We start from the raw sequence: 26,826 nt of genomic DNA on the forward strand, positions 1-26,826 counted from the left end.
CTAGCTGTATGCCATGGTCTTGTTTTGTTCCATACAGCATGACATATGGGAAGGGATGGATGAGAAAACCGGATACTGTAGAGAGCACAGGTAGAATCTGGGACCAACTACCAATCCCTGTCTTTTTTTTTCTAGAAACCCGAGATGATGAGCCTGTATGTGGGAGACCCCTGGGTATCCGTGCAGGGCCCAATGGGACTCTCTTTGTGGCTGATGCATACAAGGGACTATTTGAAGTAAATCCCTGGAAACGTATGTGACAATATCTTATTTCCGTCTATGATGATTTTAGATCTTTTGAACAATATATGTGTGCATAGACTTAATAGGATTTGTTAACAACAGCCTACTAAAGACTGATATTTCTTATTTACTGAACTGTACTGAAAGCATTGCCTGGAAAAGTCAGCTAGTTTTAAACACCAGAAAACTCCCCACCCATGATTCCATTTGGTCCATGGAATTTCCTCCTACTATTTATATTTTAGCTACAGGGTCTCAAAAGGACTTATTTTGAGGAAATTAGACCTGTTTCTGTCTATATTTTTCTGTGTCTTTGCATCTTGTCTATTTGTTTTCTGCCTCCCTTTGTCTTCTCTGTGGCCCTCGCCTTTCTCCGCCTTTCCATTTTCTCCCGTTGTTCCTCCTCTTCTCTCTCCTGACTGCTCATGAGTCCCCTTGACCAAGCTGTAATATGTGCTATGTGTCTGAGGGGAGGTTCCTGCCAGGGAGGAGTCTGTCATCTTGTGCAGTGCGTGGGGACCTGAACGTAGGCCCTGCAGCCCAGTTGCTTGGGGACGCTCCACTCTGCTGGCCACCAGCTGTGACTGTGCAGGTCCCTTGGCTGCTCTGTGTCTAGCTTCCTCATCAAGTCGAGGTCACAGTAGCCCTGCCCGTGGGATTGTTGGGAAGGTTTAAAGGTGATCACACCTGGAGAGAGCTTAGCACTCAGTCCATGTTCTTTCTACTATTTTTCAAAACTTACTGCAACTTTTTATTTCAAAAAGCAGATGAGTAGAATATGTCTCATTTCTCTCAAATAGAATTAAAGCCTAACACTTGGAATGGATGTTATCAAGTTAGTTGGCTTTAGTAAAAGAAAGATTCCTCACTTTGGGAGGCCGAGGCGGGTGGATCACGAGGTCAAGAGATCGAGACCATCCTGGTCAACATGGTGAAACCCCGTCTCTACTAATACAAAAAATTAGCTGGGCACGGTGGCGCGTGCCTGTAATCCCAGCTACTCAGGAGGCTGAGGCAGGAGAATTGCCTGAACCCAGGAGGCGGAGATTGCAGTGAGCCGAGATCGCGCCATTGCGCTCCAGCCTGGGTATCAAGAGCGAAACTCCGTCTCAAAAAAAAAAAAAAAAAAAAAGAAAGATTCCTTATCCTTATAGCAAAGATTCTGCATTAAACGAAGTCAGTCTAAAAACAATCATTTAACACCTAATACTGTTTTTAGCATAAGAAGGAATGTATCTTCTGACATATGGGGAAGTTTATCTTTTTAAGTTAGGCTGGTTAATGTTTTGAAATTATTGAGGAGCAAGTTCCCAGTTCAAGCCAATTTTTTTCTTTTTTTTTTTTTTTTTTAAAACTTCAGGTGAAGTGAAACTGCTGCTATCCTCTGAGACTCCCATTGAGGGGAAGAAAATGTCCTTTGTGAATGATCTTACGGTCACTCAGGATGGGAGGAAGATTTATTTCACCGATTCTAGCAGCAAATGGCAAAGACGAGACTACCTGCTTCTGGTGATGGAGGGCACAGATGATGGGCGGTGAGGCCTTGCTCCAGGTCTCCCATTTGTTGAGTTCGCCAGCCAGGCCAGTTGCTTCAGCAGAGTTTGTTACTTCTAGGGAAGAAGGGAGTATTTCCAGCATCATATTTCAGCTTCTAGGGCAGGACCTTAGTGGCTTCTGGAGGCAGGTGATCGATGTCACAAAGTGGAACAAAGCAATTTTGTTTTCTCTGAGAAATTAAAACAGGCCAGTCTGTTTGAGGGTGTGAGTCTACACAGTTGGGAGAGACCCTGGAGGCGAGCCTGGGCTTTGGGTTGCCTTTCTGAGGGGGAACTCCTGTCCAGCTCCCAGGTCAGTGAGAGAACTGACCATGGGGTTCTCTGGAGGGGACACTGGATCTGCTCTGGATGGGGAAGGGCCCCCAGGGGCCAGCCTCGAATCAAGTTTGAGCAGGGGACCCAGGGCCTGTTGCTCTGGGATGAGGCGGAGTCACCTGCAGGCCCATGCCCTGAAGGCCCAGAGCAGGAGCCACGGACTTTCCCCCAAACCCTCTGCTTTTGGTGTTCTGCAGCCTGCTGGAATATGATACTGTGACCAGGGAAGTAAAAGTTTTATTGGACCAGCTGCGGTTCCCCAATGGAGTCCAGCTGTCTCCTGCGGAAGACTTTGTCCTGGTGGCAGAAACGACCATGGCGAGGATACGCAGGTGTGTGTGGCGTTAGCTGAGCTGTCAGTTGTCAGCCAGAGTGCATCATGACTGGGGTAGGGTGGGCATGGGAATGGGATCGACAGGAATCAGGCAGCAGCGCACCTTCTGCATGGCATGTTAATAAAAGAAAATTCAAGGGTGCACTTTCTTTCTCCTATTGTGAGTCGCAGTCTGGGAGAGTGTCTTAAGTTAAGGCCAACTGGCCAGCCTGGGCCTTATTCCTCTGCCAGCAGGGCCTTGGTCCTCCCCCGACCTGCTTCCCCTCTGTTCACGCTGGGCCCTGGGCACAAAGGTTCTTTCTCAGCAGCTGTGCCTTTGTTCATGATGGACATAGTTAGAGGACTTTTCCATATATATATTTGGACCAAGACCAATGTGGTGCTTGGCGAAAATGTTTTTCTTGAATTATGGGGCTACTGCTCACTGTCTGCTTGGGTGAATTTTTCAGAGTCTACGTTTCTGGCCTGATGAAGGGCGGGGCTGATCTGTTTGTGGAGAACATGCCTGGATTTCCAGACAACATCCGGCCCAGCAGCTCTGGGGGGTACTGGGTCGGCATGTCGACCATCCGCCCTAACCCTGGGTTTTCCATGCTGGATTTCTTATCTGAGAGACCCTGGATTAAAAGGATGATTTTTAAGGTAACTATAAAATGGTTATTTTAAGAAACAAAATGGAAATGAATCTAATCATATTTTTTGACCCTTATAGCTTAAAAATCTAGTTGTGCTTGTAGTATTTGGCTCTTTGAATGACTACTTAGAAACACATTTCATTCTTCATCCTGAAACGTAGGTGTAAACATTTAGACCTGTTGGTTCTTCTGGTTTCCCTGTTTCTGGGTGTTTTTATCACCACCCTCGCCATCGTGGCTTTGGGCATCCACCTGCCTGTCAGTCTTGCTCCTCCGTCTGCGATGGCTGTGCCAGACCTCTCCACTCTCCGCCCTCCTTGCTGCCTCCTCAGGGAAAGAGTCGGCAGGTGCCTTTCTCCCCTCCCCGCAGGTGTGACCTTGCCTGTAACCCAGTCACCATGGCCGCCGTCCTGCCTGTTCCCCGCTGCCTTCTGTCAGGCATTCTTCTCCATGGGGTTCTGCCCTTTCACCTCTTACCACACCCAGATCATTCCCTTTAAAAAAAAAAAAGGCACCCACTCCCACCAATGGCCAGCCACAGCCCCTTGAACATAATAGCCCCTTCAACACAATAGCCCCTTCAACACAGCTTTTAAATGTTGTACCTCCTGCCATTTTGGTGGCTTCCCTGAAGTACCCTGCATTATAACTCAGCACGTTTACACTGTGGAGGGGTCACTTGGCTGGTGTGAGCACTTGTGTAATACAGAGATCTGGTTTTCCAGCAAGCTCCATGTCACAGACTGAATAGGTATTTAAAATTGATACTGAATATTTGAACTGATATGGAAATACTAGGTTACAGTCCTGGTGCTAACAGGCAGCAGTTGGCGAGTTCTGGTGCTGGGCTGTGTGCCTGGACCCCTTCTGGGGGCTGCGTGCACATTCTCAGTTAGATTGGCCCATGGCCTTCAGTGATGTGAGTTGTGAGTTGCTGTGTGGGAAGACCTAATCTGTTCAGAAATCTGTCCTTCTCTTTGCCTTATTGGCTCCAGAGCCAGCATCTTTTCCTGCTGGGACCTGGGGGAGGCAGAATGGCAGCTGAGCCTGCACAAGGGTTTTGGAGGCTGCCAGACCAGCTGTGGGACCCTGGACCAGGGACTTGGTCTCTTTGCTTTGGGCACTCTGTGTGTAAAGTAGAAAGGATAATAGCACCTCATCAGGTGCTGGGAACATTTAATGAGAATATGCACATGGTCCCCTTAGCTTAGGGTAGTGTGTGTTCAATTTCTGTGTCAGTCGTCCAAGGATGCGATCATCACCTGGCGGTGGTGTGTCTCTTCCCCTGACTCGAACATGTGTACCATCAGAGCAGGTGTTTTTCTGTTTAGTTCATGCATAGTTCATTTGTCATCCTCCATACCTGCAACATTGCCTGGCACATGTAGGCGTGAGGAGGTTCCATTGATCAAGGGTACAGTTAGGGAGAGGGCTGTAAGTGTGAGGGTACACAGAATCTTCCCGCAGCTGGGTGAGGAGGCGCGAGAGGGAGGACCACACCCCCACGGACTTGGAAAGAGGGTCTGATTTTATTCAAAATGTAATCTAGGTCATTGAAGAGTTTTTTGTTTTGTTTTGTTTTTGAGATGGAGCCTCGCTTTGTCACCCAGACTGGAGTGTAGTAGTGTGATCTCGGCTTACTGCAACCTCTACCTCCAGGGCTCAAGCAATTCTCCTGCCTCAGCCTCCTGATTAGCTGGGACTACAGGCGTGCAGCACCACACTCAGCTAATTTTTGTATTTTTAGTAGAGATGGGGTTTCACCATGTTAGCCAGGGTGGTCTCGAACTCCTGACCTCAAGTGATCCACCCACCTCAGCCTCCCAAAGTGCTGGGATTACAGGCGTGAGCTAGCACGCCTGGCTTGATTTTTTTTTTTTTTTTAATTTTGAGATAGTATCAAAGCTGTGGAAACGTAGCAGGGAGGTACAAGGAATTTTTTCCCAGCACTGTTTTTGAGTCACCTGCTGGCCTGATGCCCTGTCACTTATTGCAGATGCCTGAGCGCATTTGGCACATTCTTCATTACATCAATCAAAACCAGGAGATGCCCACAGCTCCCCTGCAACTGTCCAGTCTGCAGGCCCCATTCAGATTTTGCCAGTTGTCCTAGTGTTGTCCTTTATAACAAAGGATTCAACCCAGGATCAGGAGTGATGTTTAGTTGTCAGCTCTGTTTAATCTCCTTCAGTCTGGGGGGTATTCAGCTCCTCAGTCTTTTTGAATTTTTGGCCTTGATCCTTTGGAAGTGTACAGGTCAGCGGTCTCTCAGAATGTCCCTCCAGTAGGGTTTGTCTGATATTTTTTCACTTTTAGATTCTGGTCTCGCATTGCCGGCAGCAGTGGCACGGCAGTGAAGCTGTGCTCATCTTGGTGTGACTGTTATGAGGGCACAACATCAGTTTCCTCTGCGATGGGTGGTGGCAACTTTGGCCACCAGATTCAGGCGGGGAATGCCAGGTGTCTCCACCTTGAAGTGACTCTTCCATGTCTAATTACTGAGTCACTTGTGGAGAGATGGTTTCTGTAAGTAATCATCAGTGCCATCTCATGGTTACCCATGTTCTTAATGGTGATTGTGTTACAGTCATCATTTATTTTGATGCTCAAATTACCCATCTGTGGCTAGGAGGGGTCCCTTCAGTGGGACTTCTGGGCCTTTGGGCCTGCTCTGTTGTCTTGGACTAGCTCCTCACTTTCTGGCACACAAGTCGTTCCATGCTCCTCTCATATTGTCCCTGCTCCAGCTCTGCAGTCGGCCATTTCTGTCAGGAGTCCTGGTTCCCTGTGGAGGAGATCTGGGTGCCAAGTGTATTCACTGCCTTGGGTGTTGCTGCTCCCGGGTTCCTAAGGGACAATGCTGGGAGTACAAGCACATGATGTGTACTCACACATGCCTGCATGCGGAGACATCACGTACCACTCACGCTTATGCCTGCATCTGTCATCTGTAAATTGAAAACCATGACAACTCCACAGGACTGATTCAAGTTTTCTCCCATTATTTCTCCCCCCGTTTGTACCTCTCTTCTCTAGCAGTGAGAAATCTGGATCCCATTGTCCTCCCTAGGTTTACCTGTTCAACCATTTCCCTGCATGTGATGAATCTGTGGCTGCTGTCCCCTCTCACATGGCCCCATCCAGGGCTGTAGCACCCCACGCTGGGCTGTCCCCTTCCTCCCTGACCATGTGCTGGAGGCTGCCTTTCCCCTCAAGGGCTCTGATCCCTGCACCGGGCTGTCCCTGGGTGTACATCTCCTCACCTGCATGGGCTCTCATAGCCTGATCTGGACCTCACTGTGGGGATACCTCCTCACCCCGTGTGGGCCCTGACAGCCCAGACCAGGTCACCCCACTGCAGGGACACCTTCTCACCCAAAGTGGAGTGGGCTGGTCTGGGCCACCATGGTCTGGGTACACATGTACCCTGCTCTGCCCCATGTGTGGTGTCTTGACGGAGTTGTTTAGGAGGGGAGTGATATAGTACAAAGATTGTTTTCAAAGATAACTGCAGCCCCTGTAAGGAGAACAGCTTGCAGCAGGGCTCAGGAGGCTGTCCCAGTGACTGCGGAGAGGCAGCGGGGCACGGCCCAGGCCAGGGACACACACAGCAGATGGCAAGACTGGTGGCTGGACTTGTAGGGCACAGAGAGACCGGGATCAAGAATGAGGACTGAGGTCCTGGCCTTGTCTCTGGAGCTGGGGAGGCTGTCGAATTTGAAGTGCTGTTAGAAAGTCCAGGCAGACATGGGTCCCAGACAGTGAGTGACTTAGCACTAGGGTTGGAAATAGAGGTGGAGATTTGAGAGCTTTCTGGGAAAGTGACTAGTTGTAATAGTGAGAGAGGATGAGGTCTCTTAGGGAGAAGAGAGAAGAGAGGAGAGAGGGAAGGATTCAGGGCTGAACAGCAGTTGTGGGTTGTGGGAAGCTGTGGGCATTTTTTGAGCTGTAATGCAGTTGATCTATTGCTATTGAACCTAGAGCCCAGTCAGCTTTTCTGTCTGCTTGAACATTCCAGTGACTGGGTGACATTATTTGTTGGACACTTATTTGGGTATTTTCCCTTGTATTAAAAGCTGGAAATCTGTCTGTTTATTTCCATTCCTTGGTCTTAGGCAGTGGAGTGCTTTGTCATAATTTCCGACCAGGTGTCCTTCTGCTCTGCCAGAAATCATGTCTCTCGCCATCTGGTTTCTCTGCTTAAAACTCTTCTACAGCCCTGTGTGGCCACAGAGTCCAGGTCTAAGTGCTTTTCCATCCATCCATGGAGGTGTTCCTCAGGATTTGCACGCCCCGCTTTGAGGAAAGCAGTGGGATTTCGCTTTCTGTTTTAGAAGCCATGTCGTGTGATGTGTGGACCTGCTCGTTTGTTTTGAACGTGAACCGTTATCAAATCTCCATCGTTGGCACCTTGCCTATTTGAAATGTTTTAAACCTAAACAGAAGACTTGTGTATTCCGGGGAAGCTGTGCTGGTTGTGATCTGATGGGTCAAGGTCATTCTGAGCCTTGGCTTCAGTGCTGTGACTGCCTCGGATGTGATGTGTGTCCCTCTGAGTTCAGCCAGGCCGTCTAGAGATGTGCTTGCGTTGCTGTCCTTGTGCTGGGGAGCCTCCCTGGCTGATCTTCACAGGGACAGCGGTGGGGTGGGGCCTGCTTTGGGGCCCCTGGGCTGGGAGTGGGAGCTGGGTTAGTCTTGGCACTGCCCTGTGGGGCTGCCCTGTCACAGGAAGGGGTCAGGCCGTTCCTGGATGGTGGGGGAGGTGCGGTTGATCTGCTCACAGCATTCTTAGCCAGCTGGTGAACTCTCCCTGCACTGTGCTTCCCTCTAGCTCTTCAGTCAGGAGACGGTGATGAAGTTTGTGCCGCGGTACAGCCTTGTCCTAGAACTCAGTGACAGCGGTGCCTTCCGAAGAAGCCTGCATGATCCTGACGGGCTGGTGGTCCCCTACATCAGCGAGGTGCATGAGCACGACGGGTACCTGTACCTGGGCTCCTTCAGGTCCCCCTTTCTCTGCAGACTTAGCCTCCAGTCTGTTTAGCCCACCTAGATAGCTGCCCCTGCCATGCGAGCCGGGAGGCTTCACACTCAGGCACCGGGCCTGGTCCAGAAGGAGCTGTGGACACAGTCGTGGTTGAAGTGTCCACATGCACCTGTCAGTCCCTGGGCCCTGCCAGGGGCACCTCCACCTGGGCCCGTCTTTCTGTTTAGAGGGAAGTGTAACATATCTGCCACAGGGAAGATAAATTCATGTAAAGCCATTTTCTCTTAAAGCTTTCTAAGTACAGTCATTGTCTAGGACTTGGGAAGCTTCTTGCACGTGGAACAGGGCTCAGGTGAGTGGAGCAGTGCCGCACTGCCCATGAGCTTGCTGCTGCGACCCTGTCCCGTGGCCTCAGTGTCCTTCTTTACTATCATATAATGTGCGATCATACCTTTGTTTGTTGGCAGGGGGGATGGAAGAGCAGAGGGAGCACGGCCCAAGGGTGTTGAGGCCAGCAGCGAGAGCCATGTAAGCCAAGAATGGAACCGTGTTCTCAAGGGTTGTGTGGGACGTGGGCTCTCCATAGTGCGTAGGAAAAGCATGTTGACTCTAGCAGCTCAGAGAGAACTTTGCTGGGTTTCTTTCTGTGAATTTCTCCACACTGCCCATGCTGACCATGCTGGAATTGGATGATTCTGCAATTTGGGACCTATTGCAGGGGTGCGTTCGGTAATGTCCTGTCTGTGACCTTTGATCTTGACCCCTAGACCCCAAAATGTGAACAGTGCATGTGTTAATGTCATCTTTGCTCATGTGTTATAAGCCCCAAGTTGCTATATATTTTCACAAGTATGTCTACACACTGGTCATGATTTTGATAATAAATATGATAAATCGACTTCTGCTGATTTATCTTTTTTGGTGTTATGGCATGGGAGTTTCTTCTCTAATTGAGTGAGTGAAATTTAATTCCATCAGGTGTTGATGTAAGAATTGCCTTGGTGAGGATGATGTTTTAAGGCCGAGCAGTCCATCCGACTAGCTCAGGAAGGGAAGCCACGGGACCTCTCTCAGGCAGCAGTCTTCAGGCAGGGAGCAGGTAGCCTTAGGCCACCTGCTCTCGACGTTGACTCCTTCTGGCGTAAGTTGATGTTACACTTCTCTCCTGTTTTCCAGCCTATGAAATGGGGCTGATATCTGTTCCTTTCTTTCCTGGGTATTTGTGAGAGTAACAAGAGATTGTGTCTCCAAAAATGTTTGGAATAACTTCATAGAGACAGTATTTTAGATAGCAGTAAAAGTCAGGAAACAGATAAATATGTAATGATATATGTAATGTAAATATGTAAAGATAAATATGTAATGGGACAAAAATTCAGAGAATTGATAGCGGTGGTAACATCGGGACCATCTGTATGCACTGGCTGGCCTTGGACTCCTGTGCCCTCCTCTCCCCTCAGCGCTGGCCAGGCTCCGTGTTGGGGGAAGAGAGTCGGGAATCTGATGGTTAATTGTGTGTCCCCACTTCTTGAGGCTGGCTCCTGGGGTGAGCACCAGTAGGACAGAGGCAGAGATCAGCTTCTCTCTAGTTGATGTGACCCACATTGTGTCAGATGAACAACTCAAAATTTTTAATGTGACTCTATATAGGAGAGAAAATTAGTGGTCAGCAGAAATACTTTTAGTGACAAATGATGTGCCTTACAGGTGAGGTATACAAAGAAAATAAGATAATACCTAATCATTCTATCATATAAACAGTTTAAATGTGTTGGGCTTATAGGTGGTCTTCTCTTTTTAAATTGAGAACAGAGAGCTTTGCTTTCAGTGCTTAATTTTCACAAATATAAAGAAGCTGGCAAACTGTTTTTCACAGTTTTCAGCAAAGGAGTCTTGATTTTGACTTAGCTGTTGATTTTCTGTCTCCAAGTGTCATTTCCTGTGTTTTATCTGGTAATTTGACATGATGAAGTGTGAAATGGAGTCTTCTTACTAGGTTTAAATATGTGATACGCTTTTGCTGTAACATAAAAGGAATTCTTTCTAACGTGAATTACTAACATGCTCTTAAAAGTAATCAGGTGATTCATTGTGTGCCTCTGTTGTCCATTCCTGAAACTCCATCAAGATTCAGCTATTATGTTTCATGGGACAGAGATCTCAGTTTGAGGTTTTTATCATCAGCTTACGCTTGCAGAGTGGTCTGTAGTTCTGAAAGTTGTTCACATATGCTGACTCTTAATGATTCCAGAAGGCTTGGCCTCATCGTGCCAATGGGAACTGAGGCCCTGAGGGGTTAGTTTAGTGACTGCCAGAGTCACAGCCAGCATAGCTAAGCCAGCCTCCCGGGGATGTGACTGGAGAAAGCTCGGGTGAAGCTGGGAGCAAGGGAGACAGCGCCTGGCTGGGCAGTGGCTGCTGAGCCTGTGGATCATGGCAGGGCACTGACTCTAACCTTGGCTTCACAGCAGAGTCCTTTGGGGTGCCCAGGTCTCGGGGTGGCCCAGCCTGGCACTTCTACCAGTTTACTTCCAATTCCTGGTGCCCTCCAGCCCTCGGTGGTCTCTCCCTCCTAGCACAGTCATCTTCAGTGGGGTGCCCTCTCTGGAGGGCTCTGGGGAGCGGTCTGCTGTTCTGCCACCACTCAGGCAGCGGGGCAAATCCCTGGGAGGCCTGAGTCTCAAGGAGGCACAGCTGTGGCCCTGCCGCTTCTGGTGTGGACAGATCACCTGTTCCGGGGCTTTGGCCTTCGGAGGGTTGTAGCTAGCAGCTCAGGCTGGCCAGGCCCCCAGGGGAAGTCACTTCAACTTGTCAGATGCCTTGGTAAGGGGGACCCCTGGCAAGGCTTGCCTCACCTCCCAGCTCTCCCCTAAAAAGGCCAGCATGGCTGCTGCTCGCTGTTCATCTTGATTCCCAGCTGTATTCATCACAATAGGCCAAGGCGCTCAGTGGCTAAGGGGGTCCCCACCCACGACTGCAGATTCTTCAGAACCAGAGCTGCACCCCTGCTCTCCTGGGGGCCTGTGGCCACGGGGGACCATCCCTTACTTTCATAACTCCCTCCTTTGACTCAGTCCCCTACACCCAGACCCAGAATCTAGGTTTGCAGCGTCAGAAACAGGAGTTAATTTTAGAAGCAAATGTGATCTATTTAATCTGTTAGGAGGTGCCACCATGCTCCCATCCCAACTGCCCTGCAGTGACCCAGCAGCACTTCATCTGCTCACTTGGGAGAGGCCTGAGCGGGTCTGTGAGGCCGGGTCATGAGGCGGGTGGGAGGGGACGCTCCCTGGTATTTGTCACAGCTGTTGGTCTTGCTGAAGAGGTGGGGGTCAGTGACAATGGAGAACAGGTACCTCGAAGTGCTGGAGCCAGGGCACAACCCAGACTTCAGAGTAGCAGCTCAGAGTCTGAAACAGAGAAGGGCACACCAAGGGTTCTGACTTGCCCACTGGGGAGCCCTTTGCCCGTGGAGGGGTTCCTCACGGAGGAGCTCTTCTCCTGCCCCTAGTTTTCATTTTGACAAATTTCAAACCTACAGAAAACTTGAAGAATGATTTAAGAAGATACGCTTTTTGCCTCTATATTTATAATTGCTAAATGTTGCCATGTTTCCCTTCTCTTGTTCCCTCTGCAGAGATATGCTGTATATCAAATATATATATAATTTCTGGATTGTTTGAAAGCTTTTCTTGCTCTAATCCTCTCTACTTGCCCCCCAGAACTCTCCTCTGGAGCTGTGTCTCCGCCTCCGGGAAGGGAGGATGTCGTCTGAGGAGCTCCTAGCACAGGCTCTACCTCCCGCTCTCCCGGATCCTTGGTCGTGTGGGAGTCCGGGAGGCCCGGCTTCCTCAGGGGTGAGGTTTGGAGTGGTGCCTTAGGGAAGTGGTGACAGGGTGTTTTTCACAGCCCTGGTAGTGAGTGGGCTGGGGAAGAGAGGGTACATCTGAGAAGGGCCCGCTGCTTTACCCGCTTCAAGGTGTGGTTGGTTTGGAAGTCACAATCGTCTAGACGTGGGTGCTGGTTTTTCTTGCAGGTAGTTCTGCCAATTTCCACCTCGAGCATGTATTTCAGGCCTTTCACTATCTGGAGGGAACAGAGGGACTGGGTTACTGGGCTTGGGGGAGGGAGGGCAGGAGGCCCTCCTTCACTGGAAGCAGGGCCTCAAGACAGTGGTGCAGGTGCCCACCGAGTAGAAGGGAAGTGGGCCGGCTTGGGGCAACGCTTCAGGCTTATGGCAGAGCCTGCATACCCCTCCCACTCTCCTCCCTGCTCTGTGCTGGGGTTTGTGTCCCTTCCTGGGACAGACGTCTCCTTTCTGCACAGAGCCCTGCACTCAGGAGGGACGTGACACTAGGTCTCCCGCATGCCCCTCTGAGCCTGCCCTGCAGCCCTCACTCCAGCCCCACGGTGGCAGTTTCACATGGCCTCTGTATCAGGCCTGGGGTGTGTGGGCTTCCCCTTCCTGGGATTGGGAGTTTTGAATTTCTAGACAACCCTTCTCCACTTGGACATGGCAGCTGCCTGCTTCATTCTCATTTGTGGTCTTAGAGGAGTGAAGAAAAATTCTTCAGGTTTTAGTCTCAGCCCCAGCCCCAGCCCCAGGGAAATTGTTTTGTCCCCCACATCGCCAAGCTAGAGAGGGACAACCTCCAAGCCTCCCCGCAGAGAACCCTGAGGACTCAGGCCCAGAGAATCCCACTGGCCTCCCCGGAGAAGGAGGGAGGGCCTGCATAACTCAGGGAAGATCCACTGCCCCTGAGGCCAGGTGGTGGAGTGAGGACCCTGGCTCCACACCACACTGCCCTCTGTAGCACGCTTCTCATGTGAAAACGTGCTGCTCTTCACAAGTTCACAACTGGCAAAAATAATTGGGTTATGAAAGTCACCCTGACCTCTGACCTGGTGTAACCCTCACAGGAACACTGTGAAGGGTCTTGGACAGGGCTGCTTCTGTTCCTTGCCCTCCAGACACCAGCGCACAGTGCTGAGTGTTACCCACAGCCTGCATCCCACATTAGCAAGCGGGTGTTCTCAGGACACAGACAAGGCCTGGCTGTGCCTTGGAGGGTCCCCTAGGGGCTTGGCACCCTTCCACCATAGGCATGAGTCAGGGAAAGATCAGTGGCTTGGGCAGAGCTCTGGGACTCTGGGACTCTGGGATGTGAGCGAGCACTCTGAGGTGGAAGTGGCAAGGACACCCCTAGGCTGCCATGCAAGTGAGTGGTAGGCCAGGTGGGACCATGGGCCCAGCGGGGGCAGCTCCCTGGACAGCAACTTCACTGGTTTCTCCCCATCAGCCTTGGCGCCGGCCTCCAGGAGCCCTGTTAGGGCCCCAGCGCCTCCTTACCCCATGCCTAGTGGGCTCTGGGCCAGTGGCCTGTAACCGCCCTGGAGCCGCATGCTTTGTGTAACCGTTGTGCTTGGCTCTGGGGGATGCTGGCCTCAGCGGCTGCTGTCCACTCCCACCCCGTGTGTACCTCCTTTCTGCCCAGAGTGCTGCACTCAGGAGGGACGTCACATTAGGTCTGCCCTGCTCTCCTAGGTGTCGCATTGTAGCAACTCGGCTTCCTAGGGGTGTCCTTCACATGCGACCAGAACCAAGACCCTCACCTGGACCAGGGCCCTTCTGATGCGGGACTCCTTGAACAAGAACATGTCGTTTGTGCAGTTGTTGAACTTCTCAACACTGTGTCTGGCTGCTTGGCGGACTCCTGGGTCATTGGTCTTTATTGCTTCGGGAAATCCTGGCTTCACACCTGACTTAAGGTCCTGGGAACAAATATCTGAAAGACAGAAACAACCAGACAAGAACACTGATGTTAGCAGGGCCTTCGGGCCAGGTGTCATGCCTCATGCCTCTATGGTGCTCAGTTCTCTGTCAACCTGTACCTCCTGGCCCCACCCACCCCTCATCTGCTCCCCCCTCACCTGCCCCACCCTCACCTGTCCCCTCTCACCTGCCCGTCACCAGTCCCTTCTCAACTGCCCCTGTCACCTGCCCCCTTCACCTGCCCTCCCCACCTGTCCCCTTCACCTGCCCTTCCCACCTGTCCCCATCACCTGCCCTCCTCACCTGTCCCCCTTCACCTGTTCCCAGTCACCTGTCCTTCCTCACTTGTCCTTCCTCACCTGCTCCCCTCACCTGCTCCCCTCACCTGCCCTCCTCACCTGTCCCCCTCACCTGTTCCCCTTCCTGTCCCCCTCCTGTCCCCCTCACCTGTCCCCCTTCACCTACCCCCTCACCTGTCCCAGTCACCTGTCCTTCCTCACTTGTCTTCCCTCACCTGCTCCCCTCACCTGCTCCCCTCACCTGCCCCTTTCACCTGTCCCCCCTCACCTGTCCCCTCACCTGCCCCCTTCACTTGTCCCCCCTCACCTGCCCCACCCTCACCTGTCCCCTCTTACCTGCCTCTGTGACCTGTGCCTTCTCAACTGCCCCATCACCTGCCCCCTTCACCTGCCCTCCTCACCAGTCCCCTTCACCTGCCCTCCTCACCAGTCCCCCTTCATCTGCCCCCTCACCTGTCCTTCCTCACTTGTCTTCCCTCACCTGCCTCCCTCACCTGCCCCCTTCACCTGTCCCCCCTCACCCGTCCCCCGTCACCTGTCCCCCCTTACCTGCTCCCCTCACCTGTCCCCTTATCTGCTCCCTCACCTGTCCCCCAGCTTCCCCCCTCACCTGCCTCCTCACCTTTCCCCTTATCTGCTCCCCTCACCTGTCCCCTTATCTGCTCCCTCACCTGCCCCCTTCACCTGTCCCCTCTCACCTGTCTCCCCTTACCTGCTCCCCTCTCACCTGTCCCCTTATCTGCTCCCTCACCTGCCCCCCAGCTTCCCCCCTCACCTGCCTCCTCACCTTTCCCCTTACCTGCTCACCTCCTGACACCGCTGCAGTGCATTTATTGCTCCATTTTCAGAGCTGAGGGCCAGGTGCCAGGGGGTGCAGTGAATCTGTACCTCACACATACCCCTTCAGAACCCAGGCTTATTTCCAATATATGTGTTAAAGAAAAGCGGAACGTGTCCCCCAGGTGAGACCCTCAGTACGGGATGTGGCCTTAGGACGGTGGGGAAAGTCAGCCCTAGCCTGGCCCTCTAGGCGGCGGATGGAGGTAGTGCTTCCCACCAGAAGGATGTGGCACCATCCTCATCTCAAGGCCTTCCACCTGCCTGGCTCTCAGGCTCGGGACCAGCCCACAGGAGGGCACCCCTCGGGCAGCCTGCAGCACCTGGTGCCCCTGTGCTCCTGACTTTCCGGGGACAGTCATGGCACTCCTGTGAGTGACAGGGCACTGTGTCCATAAGCTTTGCTGAGGTTGGGGAGGCCTGCCCTGCTGTGAGGGCTGCATTTGGATAAAAGATAGGGAAGCAGCATCAGGGGCTTCCCCCGTAGTCATGTCCCCTAGCATCTGTACCACAGCCGGGCAGAGCCAGGACCCCGACATCCCTCCTTAGCTCCCCACGCTCTTGCTCCAGCTCTTAGAGAAGCAGAGCACAGTGGGCCCCAGGATGCCCTTGGGCCCTAGCACATCTGGCTCGCTGAAGACCCTGGGCTATTCCTTGTTCACCCTTGCTTGCTAAGCCCCTTCTAGAGCCCCCATCCTGCCGACTGGGGACCCAAAGCTGATGTTTGCTGGATCTCACCTCCTCTGGATAAATGGGTGAGAGAACCTCAGAGTGGCTAGAAGCCAGGCGGGAGGGCAGGACCTGTCTATGGAAACAGATATATATGGAGATGGGGGTACTGGGGGTCGTGGGTGGCCTTGGACTTGGCCCCAAGACTTAGGAGACCTGGTGAGTGGGTAGGTGGGTGAGTGGGTGGGCAGAAGAGCTGGGGGTGAGGCTAGGTGTGGGCATTTGGTCATGTGGGCAGCAGACTTCAGATGTTATTATAAAGGAAGTGAGTATAAACAGGCCCCACAGCCTCCATACAGCGTGAATGAGGGCCTTTGCTGGTTAGAGACGTGGGTGATTTGAATTTGGGTTTTTCTGCATTTTTCAATTTTTCTATAATAGTCATGGACGACTTGTGTATTAAAATAATAAGTTAAAAATTTGGAGGAAGTTCTGCCTAAACCTGGGGGAGGGAGGGTGGGTGGAGGTGCTTTAGGCTTGCGGACTGCTTCTCTTTTGAGAAGAGTCCCAGATTCTCCTGACGTGCTAGTGTGCTGGATGCTCTAGAGCTGAGCTGTCCTGCAAGGCAGGCCTGGCCAGCACAACTGTTTTTGACATTATCTTGATGAGGTTAAATAGAACATTCAGCTCCTCAGTGGCCCGAGCTGCACTGTGGGTGCTGGCAAGCGGCATGTGGCCATGACTGTGGCTTGGTGGGTGCAGGTGAGAGCACAGTGTCCTTGCAGAGGGCCCTCTGGGACTCACTCCCTGGGGGACTCAGCTCAGCTTCTCTGGGCTGTGCCCTCCCGAGCACCTTAAGTGAGTGTGTGGCAGGCCTTAGGGTTCCACGTTCAGTCTTTAAGTGCGGAAGGTGGGCTTAGTGATAGGAAGTGGAGACCCGGCTATCAATTCAGCAGAGCCCAGAGCGTAGGTAGCATCATTGCCCAGAGCAGAAGTGGGGTGTCCCACTGGAGACAAGGTCCCCCCTCCCACAAGGACTCAGTACATGATCATGAGGCCCAACAGAGAGGAGCAAGAGATACCTTTGACCTTGAACTGGGGCTGGGAGGTAGATAGGGCTGTTGGGCTGGCTGGGCGGGGAACGGGACAGCAGGCAGAAGCCTGAGTGCCTGAGCCTGCAGGATGTGCATGCCTGCTATGGCCAGGATGGAAAGCTGGGCCCCAGGGCCTTCAGGGCAGGGTGATTGGGGGAGGGAAGGTGGGCAGCCTTCATAGCTGGGCACAGCAAGGAGGCCTTGCCAGGACGACAGTGTTTTGTTAGCTCAGAGCAAAGGCCCCGGAGGAGGCCATTCCTGCTGCTGCATGAGGTCTGCAGGAGGCCCTCCCTGGGTTCTGGATGCTTGTGGGTACACACTAGATGCTACCAAGGGTAGAGAGCCAGGACGACGGGACTTCTGGTCACCATGTGGCACCCTCAGGCTGGGTGGTGCAGTGCTGGGAGTGGGTGGAGAAGGCATGGGTCTGTGGAAGTTCTGTGGCCTTGGGGGTGTCGCCCCATCCTGGTAATAAGTCTCCATTATAAAGGGAGGCTGCTTGGCACATGGCTGTCCTGTGGTTGGTTCCGGGCCAGAAGGTGAGCTTCATGGCTGGACTTTGGATGACTGTGCCTGCCCTGTGCTTTAACAGCTCAGGGAGCCTGGCCTTCCATCTCAAGAAGGCATTACAGTGCTGGTACCCCACCCCATAGAGAATGCTGGTCACGTGCTGGTCCCCTGTGCTGGTCCTCTGTGTTGTTGGTACATAGCTGTGTCCTGTGCTGGCATGCCCTGGGACTGTCCTTCAGAGTAATCTGTGCCACACACATTCCCACTGAAACCTCTGCAGCCTTTGCTTAAGAAGACTAAGGCCTCTGAAGATGGAATAGAAACTGTTGTGTCCCTGAGCAGCCGAGGCTGGGCTTGGCGGCTAGGGGAGGCCCTGGAACCTGCATTTCCCCAGGCTCCCAGGTGACTCTGACACTGGTGCTGGCAGTGGGGGTTCCCTGGGGACCTGCAGTGTTACCGTCAGGCAGGAGGGGGCCCCAGTGCCGAAGGCAGCTCCTTCCGTGTTGACGACAGGAAGTCAAATGTGGTTTTTACTTACAACAAAAAACTGCTCTGGAAACCAGCTTGGTTTCTGCTCATCACTTGTCATCTGAACAGCAGAGAAAGAGACACGCGTGTGGAAGGGGTAGTGTGTTCAGTGTATTTTTGCCATCTGAAGTTAGTGTTTTTTTTCCTTCACATGACATTAATATGGCTGCCTGCCCATTTTTTTCTTTGTGAAAACTACATTTTATGACTTTTTCTGATTATAAACTTAACCTATTTTTGGTAGGAAATTTGAAAAATACAGAGGAGCGTAACAAAAAATAAAAATTATTGATATCTTAAAGCTAACCACTGTTAACTTTTTAAAATAAAATGTATTAAGTTTAATTTTACTTGAAATTAACAGAATTTTAAAAATGAAGTGAAACTCAGTTTATGCTGAACTTCAGATAAATTTCCCTTCCAAGCTTGTGACGTTAGTTCCTAAAATATTCTGGTAAAGTTACAAAAAGGTCACAAAAGGTTATGAAAAATACTGAAATTGGTAAATTTTTATTTACATGTTTCCTGAAATGTAGGCTTCAAGTCAATAAACCTTTGACTGTCTTACAGTTGTCAAAACAGACATTAAAAGCTCAATTTTTCATTTAAAAATGTTTAAAAGTCAAACCTAGTTTTAGGATGATTTGTTAAGAGAAATTAACAAGGAAAGGTCCATCATTAAGAATTAACACCCTAAAGAGGCCAGTCATCTTCAGGGAAGAGAGCAAATGGCCCAGCAGGTGCTGAGCCAACCAGCTCTTTGAGAGCCTCCTCGGGTCAGAGAACTGTGGAGAGGACTGCCCAGGGAGGGGCTGTGGGTTTTGCCCCACGCAGCTGAAGGCGGGGAGTGGGAGAACGGGTGCTCTCCTCTTCTGCCTGCTCTGCCTGGAGGGCCCCACATTGCTGTTTCTTCTCACTCCTGCATGCCCATTCTGCAGGCCAGGAGACCAAGAGCTTGGCATGCAGGGTGAGGGGCTAAACCCAGATGTGACTAATTCGAAACACCACGGTCGCCTTTTTCTCATTCGAGAAGGACTGTTTGGCAGGTGCTAAGGGAGATGCAGTGAGGACTCTGAGACAGGCCCTGCCCACAGTGGAGAAGGGTCAGAGCCAGCCTGGGGCAAAGGACAGGACGCCAAGCTGAGGGTAAAATGGGTGAGCAGAGGGGCACGGGGGAGCAGCTGGAAGGTGGCTGAACTGACCGAGGGGAGACGTGGGCTGTGTGCTGGGAGGAGTTGAGGGGACCCCGCTGGAGACTGCTGCTGGGTTCGGAGGGTGATGGGTGACTCAGATAGTGGTGGTGACGGCCAGGGTGACATGAATGGAAAGAACCCATGGACCAGCAGGCTTGTGAGAAGAAACAAAAGTTGGCACATAAAATTCGTCTGCATAGAAATAATTCCTGGGGCATGCCGGGCCTGCTTGAGGGGAGTGGGGCTACCTGCCATGTGCGAGGCCTACACCAGAAGCCGGGACAGCCTGACTCCAGCCCACCACTGCTTCTAATGCAGGTGGAAGGGGAGGTGGGTCATGCCTGAGAGAGGTAGGGAACTTCCAGACGCAGAAGCTGGAGGAGGGGCAGGGGTGAGCAGGGCCTGATGATACCAGGTGCTGAGCAGGCCCCAGGACACATGGTCACAGGAAGGCGAATGAAACCATCCCCACAGGTTGACAAGAATTGCATGCCAGGTTCTGGACAGAAAGATACTCGTAATTAATCAGGCTGATTCAGGCTGCTTTCTGGCCCAAGATGTTTTTCAGACCCCAATTCCAGCAACCAGTTTGGAGATCCCCCCAACAGAGGAATGAGTTTAGCACAAAAGTACAGCTTTTTCCTCTCTCTGTGCCATGACTTCACCCTGCCCTTTCCAGCAGTCGATCTCCACACTTCGGCCACTCCAGAACTGTTAAAAATCTGGGCCCCAGGCTCCTTGGGGAGATGGGTCTGAGTTTCCTCCATCTCCTTGTCTGGTGATCCTGCCATCACCCTGCTTTTCTACTGCAGCCCAGTGTCTCCATACATCGACTGGCTGTGTGCGTGGGGCACATACCTGTTGGGGTACCTGAGGACCAGTGTGCACTGGGGTGCAGATGCGAAGCTGCCGGGCGGGGGGAGGTGGCGGGGCTTCTGCCCAAGGCAGCAGAGTGCTGCAGCTTCTGACAGCTGCTGGGCATGCCCTGGGCAGGGGACGTTCCTGTCCTCCGAGCACTGGCCCGATGGTAGAGCTGGCACTAAGCCATTCTGAGAAGAGAGAAAACATGAGCAGGAATTGCTGTGCTGGCACCAGGCAGACCTTTCCCACCTGCCCTTAGTAGGAAAAGCGGGGGGGGTACAGCAGGGGCTGGCATTGCCCACAGCCTCCCTCTTTCAGGAGTGTTCTAGGTATGGCTGGGAGGTTGGGAAGCCCCTGCTTGTGAAACTGTCCTTGAGATGGGGACCTGGGTACCAAGAGCCAGACGCAGATGGTCCCTGCTAGTGTCCCTCTCTGTGTCACCTGAGGGGGTGCCCTTTCTGTAGGCCAGTGCGGAGCTGGGTAGTAAGACCCTTTGAGAGGGGCCCCATCAGCCTCTGTCACCCAGAGCATAAGGTCTGCACAGCCGTCCCTGAGCACTGGGGTGTTGAGGGGTGCCAATCCAACTCAGGGGTGCTGGTGTCCACTCTGCCCACCTGGAGATCCTTCATCCCGAGCCCTCTCATGTGACATCATCAAAATTCAGCGAGCCTGGGTCCTTGGGACTGCATCTGCCCGCTTTGCTCTCGGGTCTCTGCATGATGGCTAATGGCAGAGCCCATCTTTTGAGGGCACACATGTGCCCCTGGCACAGACAGGACACTGAGCTCTCCCAGGATCAGTCCTGACTTTAACCCACTAGGACACACCCGGAGTTTCAATTCCAGCTCTGCCTCTCACTGGCTGTGTGATCTCAGGCAAGCTGCCTAGCCTCTCTGAGCCTCGTGTCCTCACCTGTAAAATGGAGATGCTGATGACAGTGAGAATATATGAGGCAACACAACAAAGCACTTATCAATAAATGATGTGCAATACTGTAATCCTTATCAAATATCTTATCAAAATGCACATGGCCACAGCAGGGGTCCCAGGGCAAATGAATGCCCCCCATTGGGAAAAACACACCTTGCCACGTAGAGGGTGGCTCAGCCTGCGACAGCTCCCAGTGCTCCCAGGAGGCAGGATGTCCCTGGGCTGCAGGTGGTCTCTCTGCTACTGGGAATTAAAGACCTTGCGCAGGGAAGCTGAGGTGGCTCCCTGACCCCAGGGCCCCTGCCCAGCCAGATGGGCTGTTGCAGCTAGAGTGGAGGGGCGGAGGGTGACATGGCAGCTCGTAGAGCTTCCCAGAAGAGATGCCTGTCAGGTTGAGAAAGAAGCAGCCCTTTTCAAAAGGGTGGCGGAAGCCAGTGTGGCAATTTCCTAGGTTCTGAAAGCCTCAGGCAGGAAAGTTGCCCTGAGGGGCTCAGCGCTGCGGTCTGTGCAGTTCAGCATGTGGGCGTGGACAGGCCAGATGCTCAGATGGCATCACCCTTGGGGTCCCTGTTGCTTTCCCCACCCCGGGGGAGGGAGGGTGAGGGCAGGATGCAGGCTTGTGACTGGGGCCCAGGTTTCCTATCCCTTTTTCGCCGCTAGTTTGGGGGCCTCCCAGCACCCTCCCTGCACAGCCTAAGACTGAAGGCTCTTGCTGGCAGCACTAGAAACGATCACAGTGCCTGGGCAGGGTGTTGGGGGCTGTCACCAGCACAGCAGCAGAAGGGCCTGTGCTGGACAGAGCAGCGGGCCAAGGCCGGCGGAGAGCACCCACGCCCCATATGCCCCCATGCCTGTGCCTTCCCCGAGCCACCTCTGTTCAGCTTTCCCAGGGCAGGAGACGTGTGCACTTATCTTCCCATTTCATGGATGGCGGGACTGAGGCTGAGGGCCCGCTCCATGTGTGTGAGCGTGGGCTCTGGAGCTTCTGTCTGGGGTTTGGTGGCCGACAGCAAGTCTGCTGGGAATGGAGGGGAAGGGCTTCTTGAAGCATCACACACCAGCGAGGGGCCGGCAACATGACCCAGGAAAGCGACGCTGCCAGGCACCCAGCACACGGCTCCCATGCCACCCTGCTAGTTCCTAGCCTGCTCCGTGAGATGAGCAGAGCTCTGAAACCTCTCAGCAGTCTGTAGGAATAATTAGATCCCAGGACACGCTGGGACAGTTGGCTCCATGTCCCTCCAGGAGAGCCTTTTCTGAGGTGTGAGAAGGAGCCACTTCTCTGGGGTGAACATCCTGCTCTTCTTCGCTTCCCCCTTGGACCTTGGAGACATGAAGGTTCAGGGCACAGGACAGCAGTGCATGGGCGGCGCTGCATCAGGGCAGGAGGAGAGGCCCCTGTGAGGCTGGGAAGCAGGTGGAGGGCCCCACGCATAAGCTAAGAAGGCTCCCGAGTTGGAGGCAGGGCCGGGTGTGCTGTCCCCAGCCTTCTGCTGGCCATGGATCAGCTCTATGTTCACTGAGCATCACCCAGAGCTGGTGGCGGCGGCGTGTCCCATCAGTGAGAGCAGAAGCTGCCCCACTGCCCCTCCCCCAACCTGCCCTGTCCCCTTGGCCACTCTGAGGAGGCACGGGAAGGGCTGGAGTCCCGAGGTGGGGCAGGATGCAGGATTGTGTCTGGGTCCCAGATTCCTAACTCTTTTTCTCCGCTAGACAGAGGGCCTCCTAATACCCTCTCTGTACAGCAGAAGACCGAAGGCCCTTGCTGGAAGCCCCAGAAACGATCACAGCACCGGGGCAGGGTGTTGGGGGCTGTCACCAGCACAGCGGCAGAAGGGCCTGCACTGCAGAAGTGTAGCATCCGCCCTAGGCCGGGCCTGGGAGCCCAACACAGTGTCCCCCAGCGTCACTGAGTCCTCAGCATCCTGATTCACCAGGAGGAGGTGTGACCCCTCCACAGATCCTTGGGGTGCTCTGGGGCCATCCCCTTGTCAGCAGTCCTGCTGCACACCGCCCACCTGGGCCCCTTTGGCCAGGCTCAGACCCCTTCCATCCCTGTCTGCTGGGTGGGGGTCGTGTGACTTGAGCCGCTCGCCTGAGCCCTCTGGTGCCAGCTTCCTGGTTGGTTAAATGAGGTGGGGGCCTCCCAGGTTCCTATCAGTATCCTGGTCTGATTCCTGTGCTGGGGAGGGCACAGTCCAGTTCCCTTTGGGCAAGGGCAGGCGGTCCCTGGCTGTGTGACTTGGGCAATTCACTTAGCCTGGCTGTGCATTAGTTTCCCGGTGCGCAGGCAGTAGCTTCCTCCCTGTCTTCCCCCCACACTCCCTGAGTGCTGCCCCTCAGGATGTGGATTGCAGGAAGGGCGAAAGAGTCTGATTGTTAGGGTCCCTGGAGCCAAGTCACAGGACAGCAGCCGGTAGGAAGGAAGGACGAACCATCAGATAGAAGCAGCCAACCGCAGGCATGGGGCTGCCTTGTCGCCTCCATCCCGCAGAGGGGCCGCAGGAGACCTGCCTTGCTGAGACCTTTCTCAGACCTCTGTGAAGAGCCAGAGAATGGAAGACGCTTCCCTTGCCCCCAGCCTTCTGGAGCAGACCCCACACCCTTCATCCCTGTAGCCTGCTGACCCCAGAGGTTGCTGCAGCTGCATGGAGCCCTCACCCCTCTCACCACTCCCAGTGACTCTCACCACCCCATGGTCTTGTGGGGGCTCCAAGCCAGGAAAGTGTCCTGGGGAAGACCCAAGGCGCCAGCGGCCAATCTCAGGGACAAAACCTTGGGGAGCGGCCAGGGGAGATTGCCACTTACCTGGGGAAGGGCCCCCGGTGGCACTCAAGAACAGGCAGCAGAAGACCAGTAGAGTTCCAGCCGCCTGCATGGCTGCCCGGGTGGGGGCAGTGCGGGGCAGTGGTGGGTGGCTGTGCCAATTCTTCTCAGGCAGTTGGGGGTAGTGGTTTGTACCCGTGCTGAGCCTTCTCCAGCAGCACGGGGCAGTGGGCTGTCCCAGCCCAGGGGCAGGTGCTGGGGCCACAGCGTGGAACCCCGCCCTGCAAACCACCCTGGGCAAGGGGCAGGGGCGGGGCTAGGGGGCTGCCTGCTTGGTGCTGGGGAGGGGGGTGGTTTGCTGCTGAATCATTTTGTCCAGAAGCTCTTCACCTTCAGTTCTATCAGCCACAAAGGCAACCGCTTCCTTTATAAAAGTTTCCAAGCAGCCGTCATTTGCTGAGGGAGGAGGAAGAGAAATGAGACCCGTGAGCAAATCCTGGTGCAATGTTCTACCCCTGAGCCACATACAAAAGAGATGTTGCATGGAAAAAATTAGCAGGAATTTTCAGAAGCAGAATCACTTGATTTTCTTCTCCAAACTGTACACCCCTTCTGCCCAAACTTCTGGTGTTCCGAGTGGCCTCGGACAGGAGGCTCTCTGTCCCTGCGGGGTGAGTGGGCATCTGGCCGTGGCTCCATGGGAAGGCGGGGTCCACACTGCAGCTTCCCAGGATGAACCTCCTGGCGACATGCTCCCCCTGCCTCCGGTGATTTCTGCACCTGGAAAACAGATGAGCAGGGTTTGCGGATGAAGCGATTGATCACTTTCAATCTTTGGCTCAAATTCTACAAAAGAGGCGAAAGAGCAGTATGCGACCCAGGATGAAAGAACGCAGAGGTTCTGGCTTCCTGGCCGTGTATTCATTTCCATGCTCAGCCCAGGGTTGGGGTGGGGCCCTGGAGCCGCATGGCCTGCATCAGAACCCTCGTTCTGCCTCCCAAAACCTGGGTGACCTTAGGCGAGGAACAGACTCTCCCAACCTCAGTTTCCCTGAGAGGTTGTGGTGAGGATTTGCGGACTTCCTCAGTGTAAATGCTCAGGGCTTGGAATAGAGCCAGCAGTCATGGCTTCAGCTTCAGGCGAGTTCCTGCACCCCCTTCTGAACTGGGCAGTGTAGGCAGTGGGAAGGAGAGGAAGACACCTGGGCCTTGAAGCTCACGATGGGAGGAGCTGCGTGCACGGCCATCGGAGTCAGAACCTTCATTTTAACGACATCCCAGGGAAGCTGTGCCCCAGGTGGGTCCTGCTGGGTCATACCAGATTTCAGGCAGGGAGATCTGGGTTTGCAGGACTGAACAAGCCACATAACCTCTCAGGGCCTCTCAGATCTTTGGCTACTTGGAGGTTTGTTGTGAGGACTGTTACCAGGAAAATGAATTTAGCACATGGTAGAAGGTGGCCTTCGGGAAAGGGCAGCTGCTGCGACTGTCCCCCATCACTCTGCCTGCCCTGCTCTGCTGGTCCTGAGATTCCAATCCTCTGGCTTTTGGCCACTGTGTCAGCAGGGCTGTGGATGGTGACTCTTCTGCAGGCCTCTGTGCCCTGATTTCATGTGTCCCATCTGGGATTCACTCCTGCAGAGGGAGAGGCAAGACCTCAGGGGCCTCAGCATTGGTGACTTTGCCCATGACCAAACACAGGCAGGGAGACAGGTTTGACCCTCCAGGGAGCCAGGAGGGCAAGTTGTTCTCACTGATCGCTGCTGCTGGTGGTGACATATGTTGTTCTCACTTTCAGATGCACTGGATGACGCTCAGCTGGATGTGGGACTTGGCCCGGTCCTTACAGCTTCTCTCGCCCTGGGCCCTTCCATCTGTGAACGTGGGTGATAGTCACTCACATTCTCTGGCCTTGCCATGCCCAGGCCTGCCAGGCCAGCAAAGGCACATGGTGGCTCTGGTTAAGTAATGAAATGCCACAATAGGGAGGGGCTGTTACAATAATATTGTCGTGGGTTCTGGGGAAAAGTGTGCATGTGTACATGGTATGCGTGTAGATGTGTGTAAATGTGTTTGTGTCTCTGTGTGTGTATGCATGTGTGTCCAGGAGTCTTTTTTTTTTTTTTGAGACGGAGTTTCGCTCTTGTTACGCAGGCTGGAGTGCAATGGCACGATCTCGGCTCACTGCAACCTCCGCCTCCTGGGTTCAGGCAATTCTCCTGCCTCAGCCTCCTGAGTAGCTGGGATTACAGGCACGCACCACCGTGCCCAGCTAATTTTTTGTATTTTTAGTAGAGACTGGGTTTCACCATGTTGACCAGGATGGTCTCGATCTCTTGACCTTGTGATCCACCCTCCTCGGCCTCCCAAAGTGCTGGGATTACAGGCATGAGCCACCGCGTCCGGCCAGGAGACTTTATCTAGTGTGAGTGTGTGTAAATATTTTCTGAATGTGTATGTGCTTATATGCATGTGCATAAGTCTGTACATATGTGCTGTGATGGTTGATTTTGTGTGTCAAATTGACTGAACCATAGGGTGGCCATATATTCAGTTAAACATTATTTCTGGTGTGTCTAGGGGGCATTTCTGGATGGGATCACCACTGGAATTGATGGACTCAATGACGCAGACTGCCCTCCCCAGTGTGGGTGGGCCTCATCTATCCATTAAAGGCCTAAATAGAACAAGAGGCTGAGTAAGAAAGAATTCTCTCTTTCTCCCTGTCTTTGAGCTGGGACATCAGTCTTCTCCTGCCTTTGGACTTGAACTGGAACTTGCACCATTGACTATTCTGATTTTTGGACTTGTAGAGGAACTTACACCATTGGCTCCCCTGGTTCTCAGGCCTTCAGACTTATACTGGATCTTATACAGCTATCCTAGGTCTGGACTTCTGAGCCTCCACAATTGTGTGAACCAATTCTTTACAATAAATGTATGTATGTTTTTATATGTCTCTATTTCTGTCTTTTTGTATCTTCTGTTGGTTCTGTTTCTCTGGAGAACCCTGATTAACACAGATTTTGGTATCAGGAGTGGGGTTGTAAAGGAACAGAATTTTAAGGATTAGTTTTCTGAATTTGTTCTGGAATTTCTGGAATTGGCTCTCTGATATAATTAGATTTAAAGACTGTTAGTGACTCTATTTCCAGTAGTAAAGAGAGCATTGATAGTCTGTGTGGGCCAGATCTGGTGTTATCTGGCAATAATGATACGAAAAATATCTTTATTGGATTTTGCTAATCAACCAGTTGTAAGAAACAAGTTCTGGGTGACCATTCATATGATACTTTCAA

The 26,826-nt window shown here is 52.9% G+C and overlaps 2 protein-coding genes across 3 annotated transcripts in view; one reads left to right on the top strand and one right to left on the bottom strand.

Annotated features, from left to right (window-relative positions):
* APMAP (adipocyte plasma membrane associated protein) overlaps positions 1-8,965 on the top strand; it is a 28,226-nt gene extending 19,261 nt beyond the window's left edge. Inside the window, exons 5-9 of the mRNA XM_064374344.1 lie at positions 136-252; positions 1,604-1,778; positions 2,312-2,446; positions 2,898-3,090; positions 7,915-8,965. Coding sequence (XP_064230414.1) covers positions 136-252; positions 1,604-1,778; positions 2,312-2,446; positions 2,898-3,090; positions 7,915-8,124 — 830 coding nt within the window. The 3' untranslated portion in view covers positions 8,125-8,965. The remainder of the gene's footprint in view (positions 1-135; positions 253-1,603; positions 1,779-2,311; positions 2,447-2,897; positions 3,091-7,914) is intronic.
* A 2,203-nt stretch (positions 8,966-11,168) lies between these two features.
* Positions 11,169-23,738, bottom strand: CST7 (cystatin F). 2 transcript variants are annotated; one of them, XM_012468649.2, is made up of 5 exons: positions 23,570-23,648; positions 19,829-20,019; positions 13,681-13,853; positions 12,037-12,153; positions 11,169-11,477 (listed from the first exon to the last, which is right to left on the bottom strand). In XM_012468649.2, the coding sequence occupies exons 2-5, from the start codon at positions 19,950-19,952 to the stop codon at positions 11,400-11,402; spliced, it is 492 nt and encodes a 163-aa protein (XP_012324072.1). In that variant the 5' UTR covers positions 19,953-20,019; positions 23,570-23,648; the 3' UTR covers positions 11,169-11,399. The 2 variants fall into 2 exon arrangements, with proteins under 2 accessions (XP_012324072.1, XP_012324073.1); XM_012468650.3 differs by lacking the exon at positions 19,829-20,019 and having other exon boundaries at positions 11,170-11,477; positions 23,570-23,738.
* Between the last annotated feature and the right edge of the window lie 3,088 nt (positions 23,739-26,826).

This window comes from Aotus nancymaae, unplaced genomic scaffold (genome assembly GCF_030222135.1).
Source record: "Aotus nancymaae isolate 86718 unplaced genomic scaffold, 86718_ANA_hifiasm-v0.15.2.pri h1tg000001l, whole genome shotgun sequence".
Taxonomy (NCBI): Eukaryota; Metazoa; Chordata; class Mammalia; order Primates; family Aotidae; genus Aotus; species Aotus nancymaae.

Coding starts and splice junctions, on each gene's coding strand:
- CST7 (XM_012468649.2), bottom strand. CDS start 19,952: ATGCCCAGCAGCTGTCAGAAGCTGCAGCACTCTGCTGCCTTGGGCAGA. Junction 12,154..13,680: donor TCAGAAGGGCCCTGGTCCAG/GTGAGGGTCTTG, acceptor TGTTCCCTCCAG/ATAGTGAAAGGCCTGAAATA. Junction 11,478..12,036: donor CCAACCACACCTTGAAGCGG/GTAAAGCAGCGG, acceptor TCTCTGTTTCAG/ACTCTGAGCTGCTACTCTGA.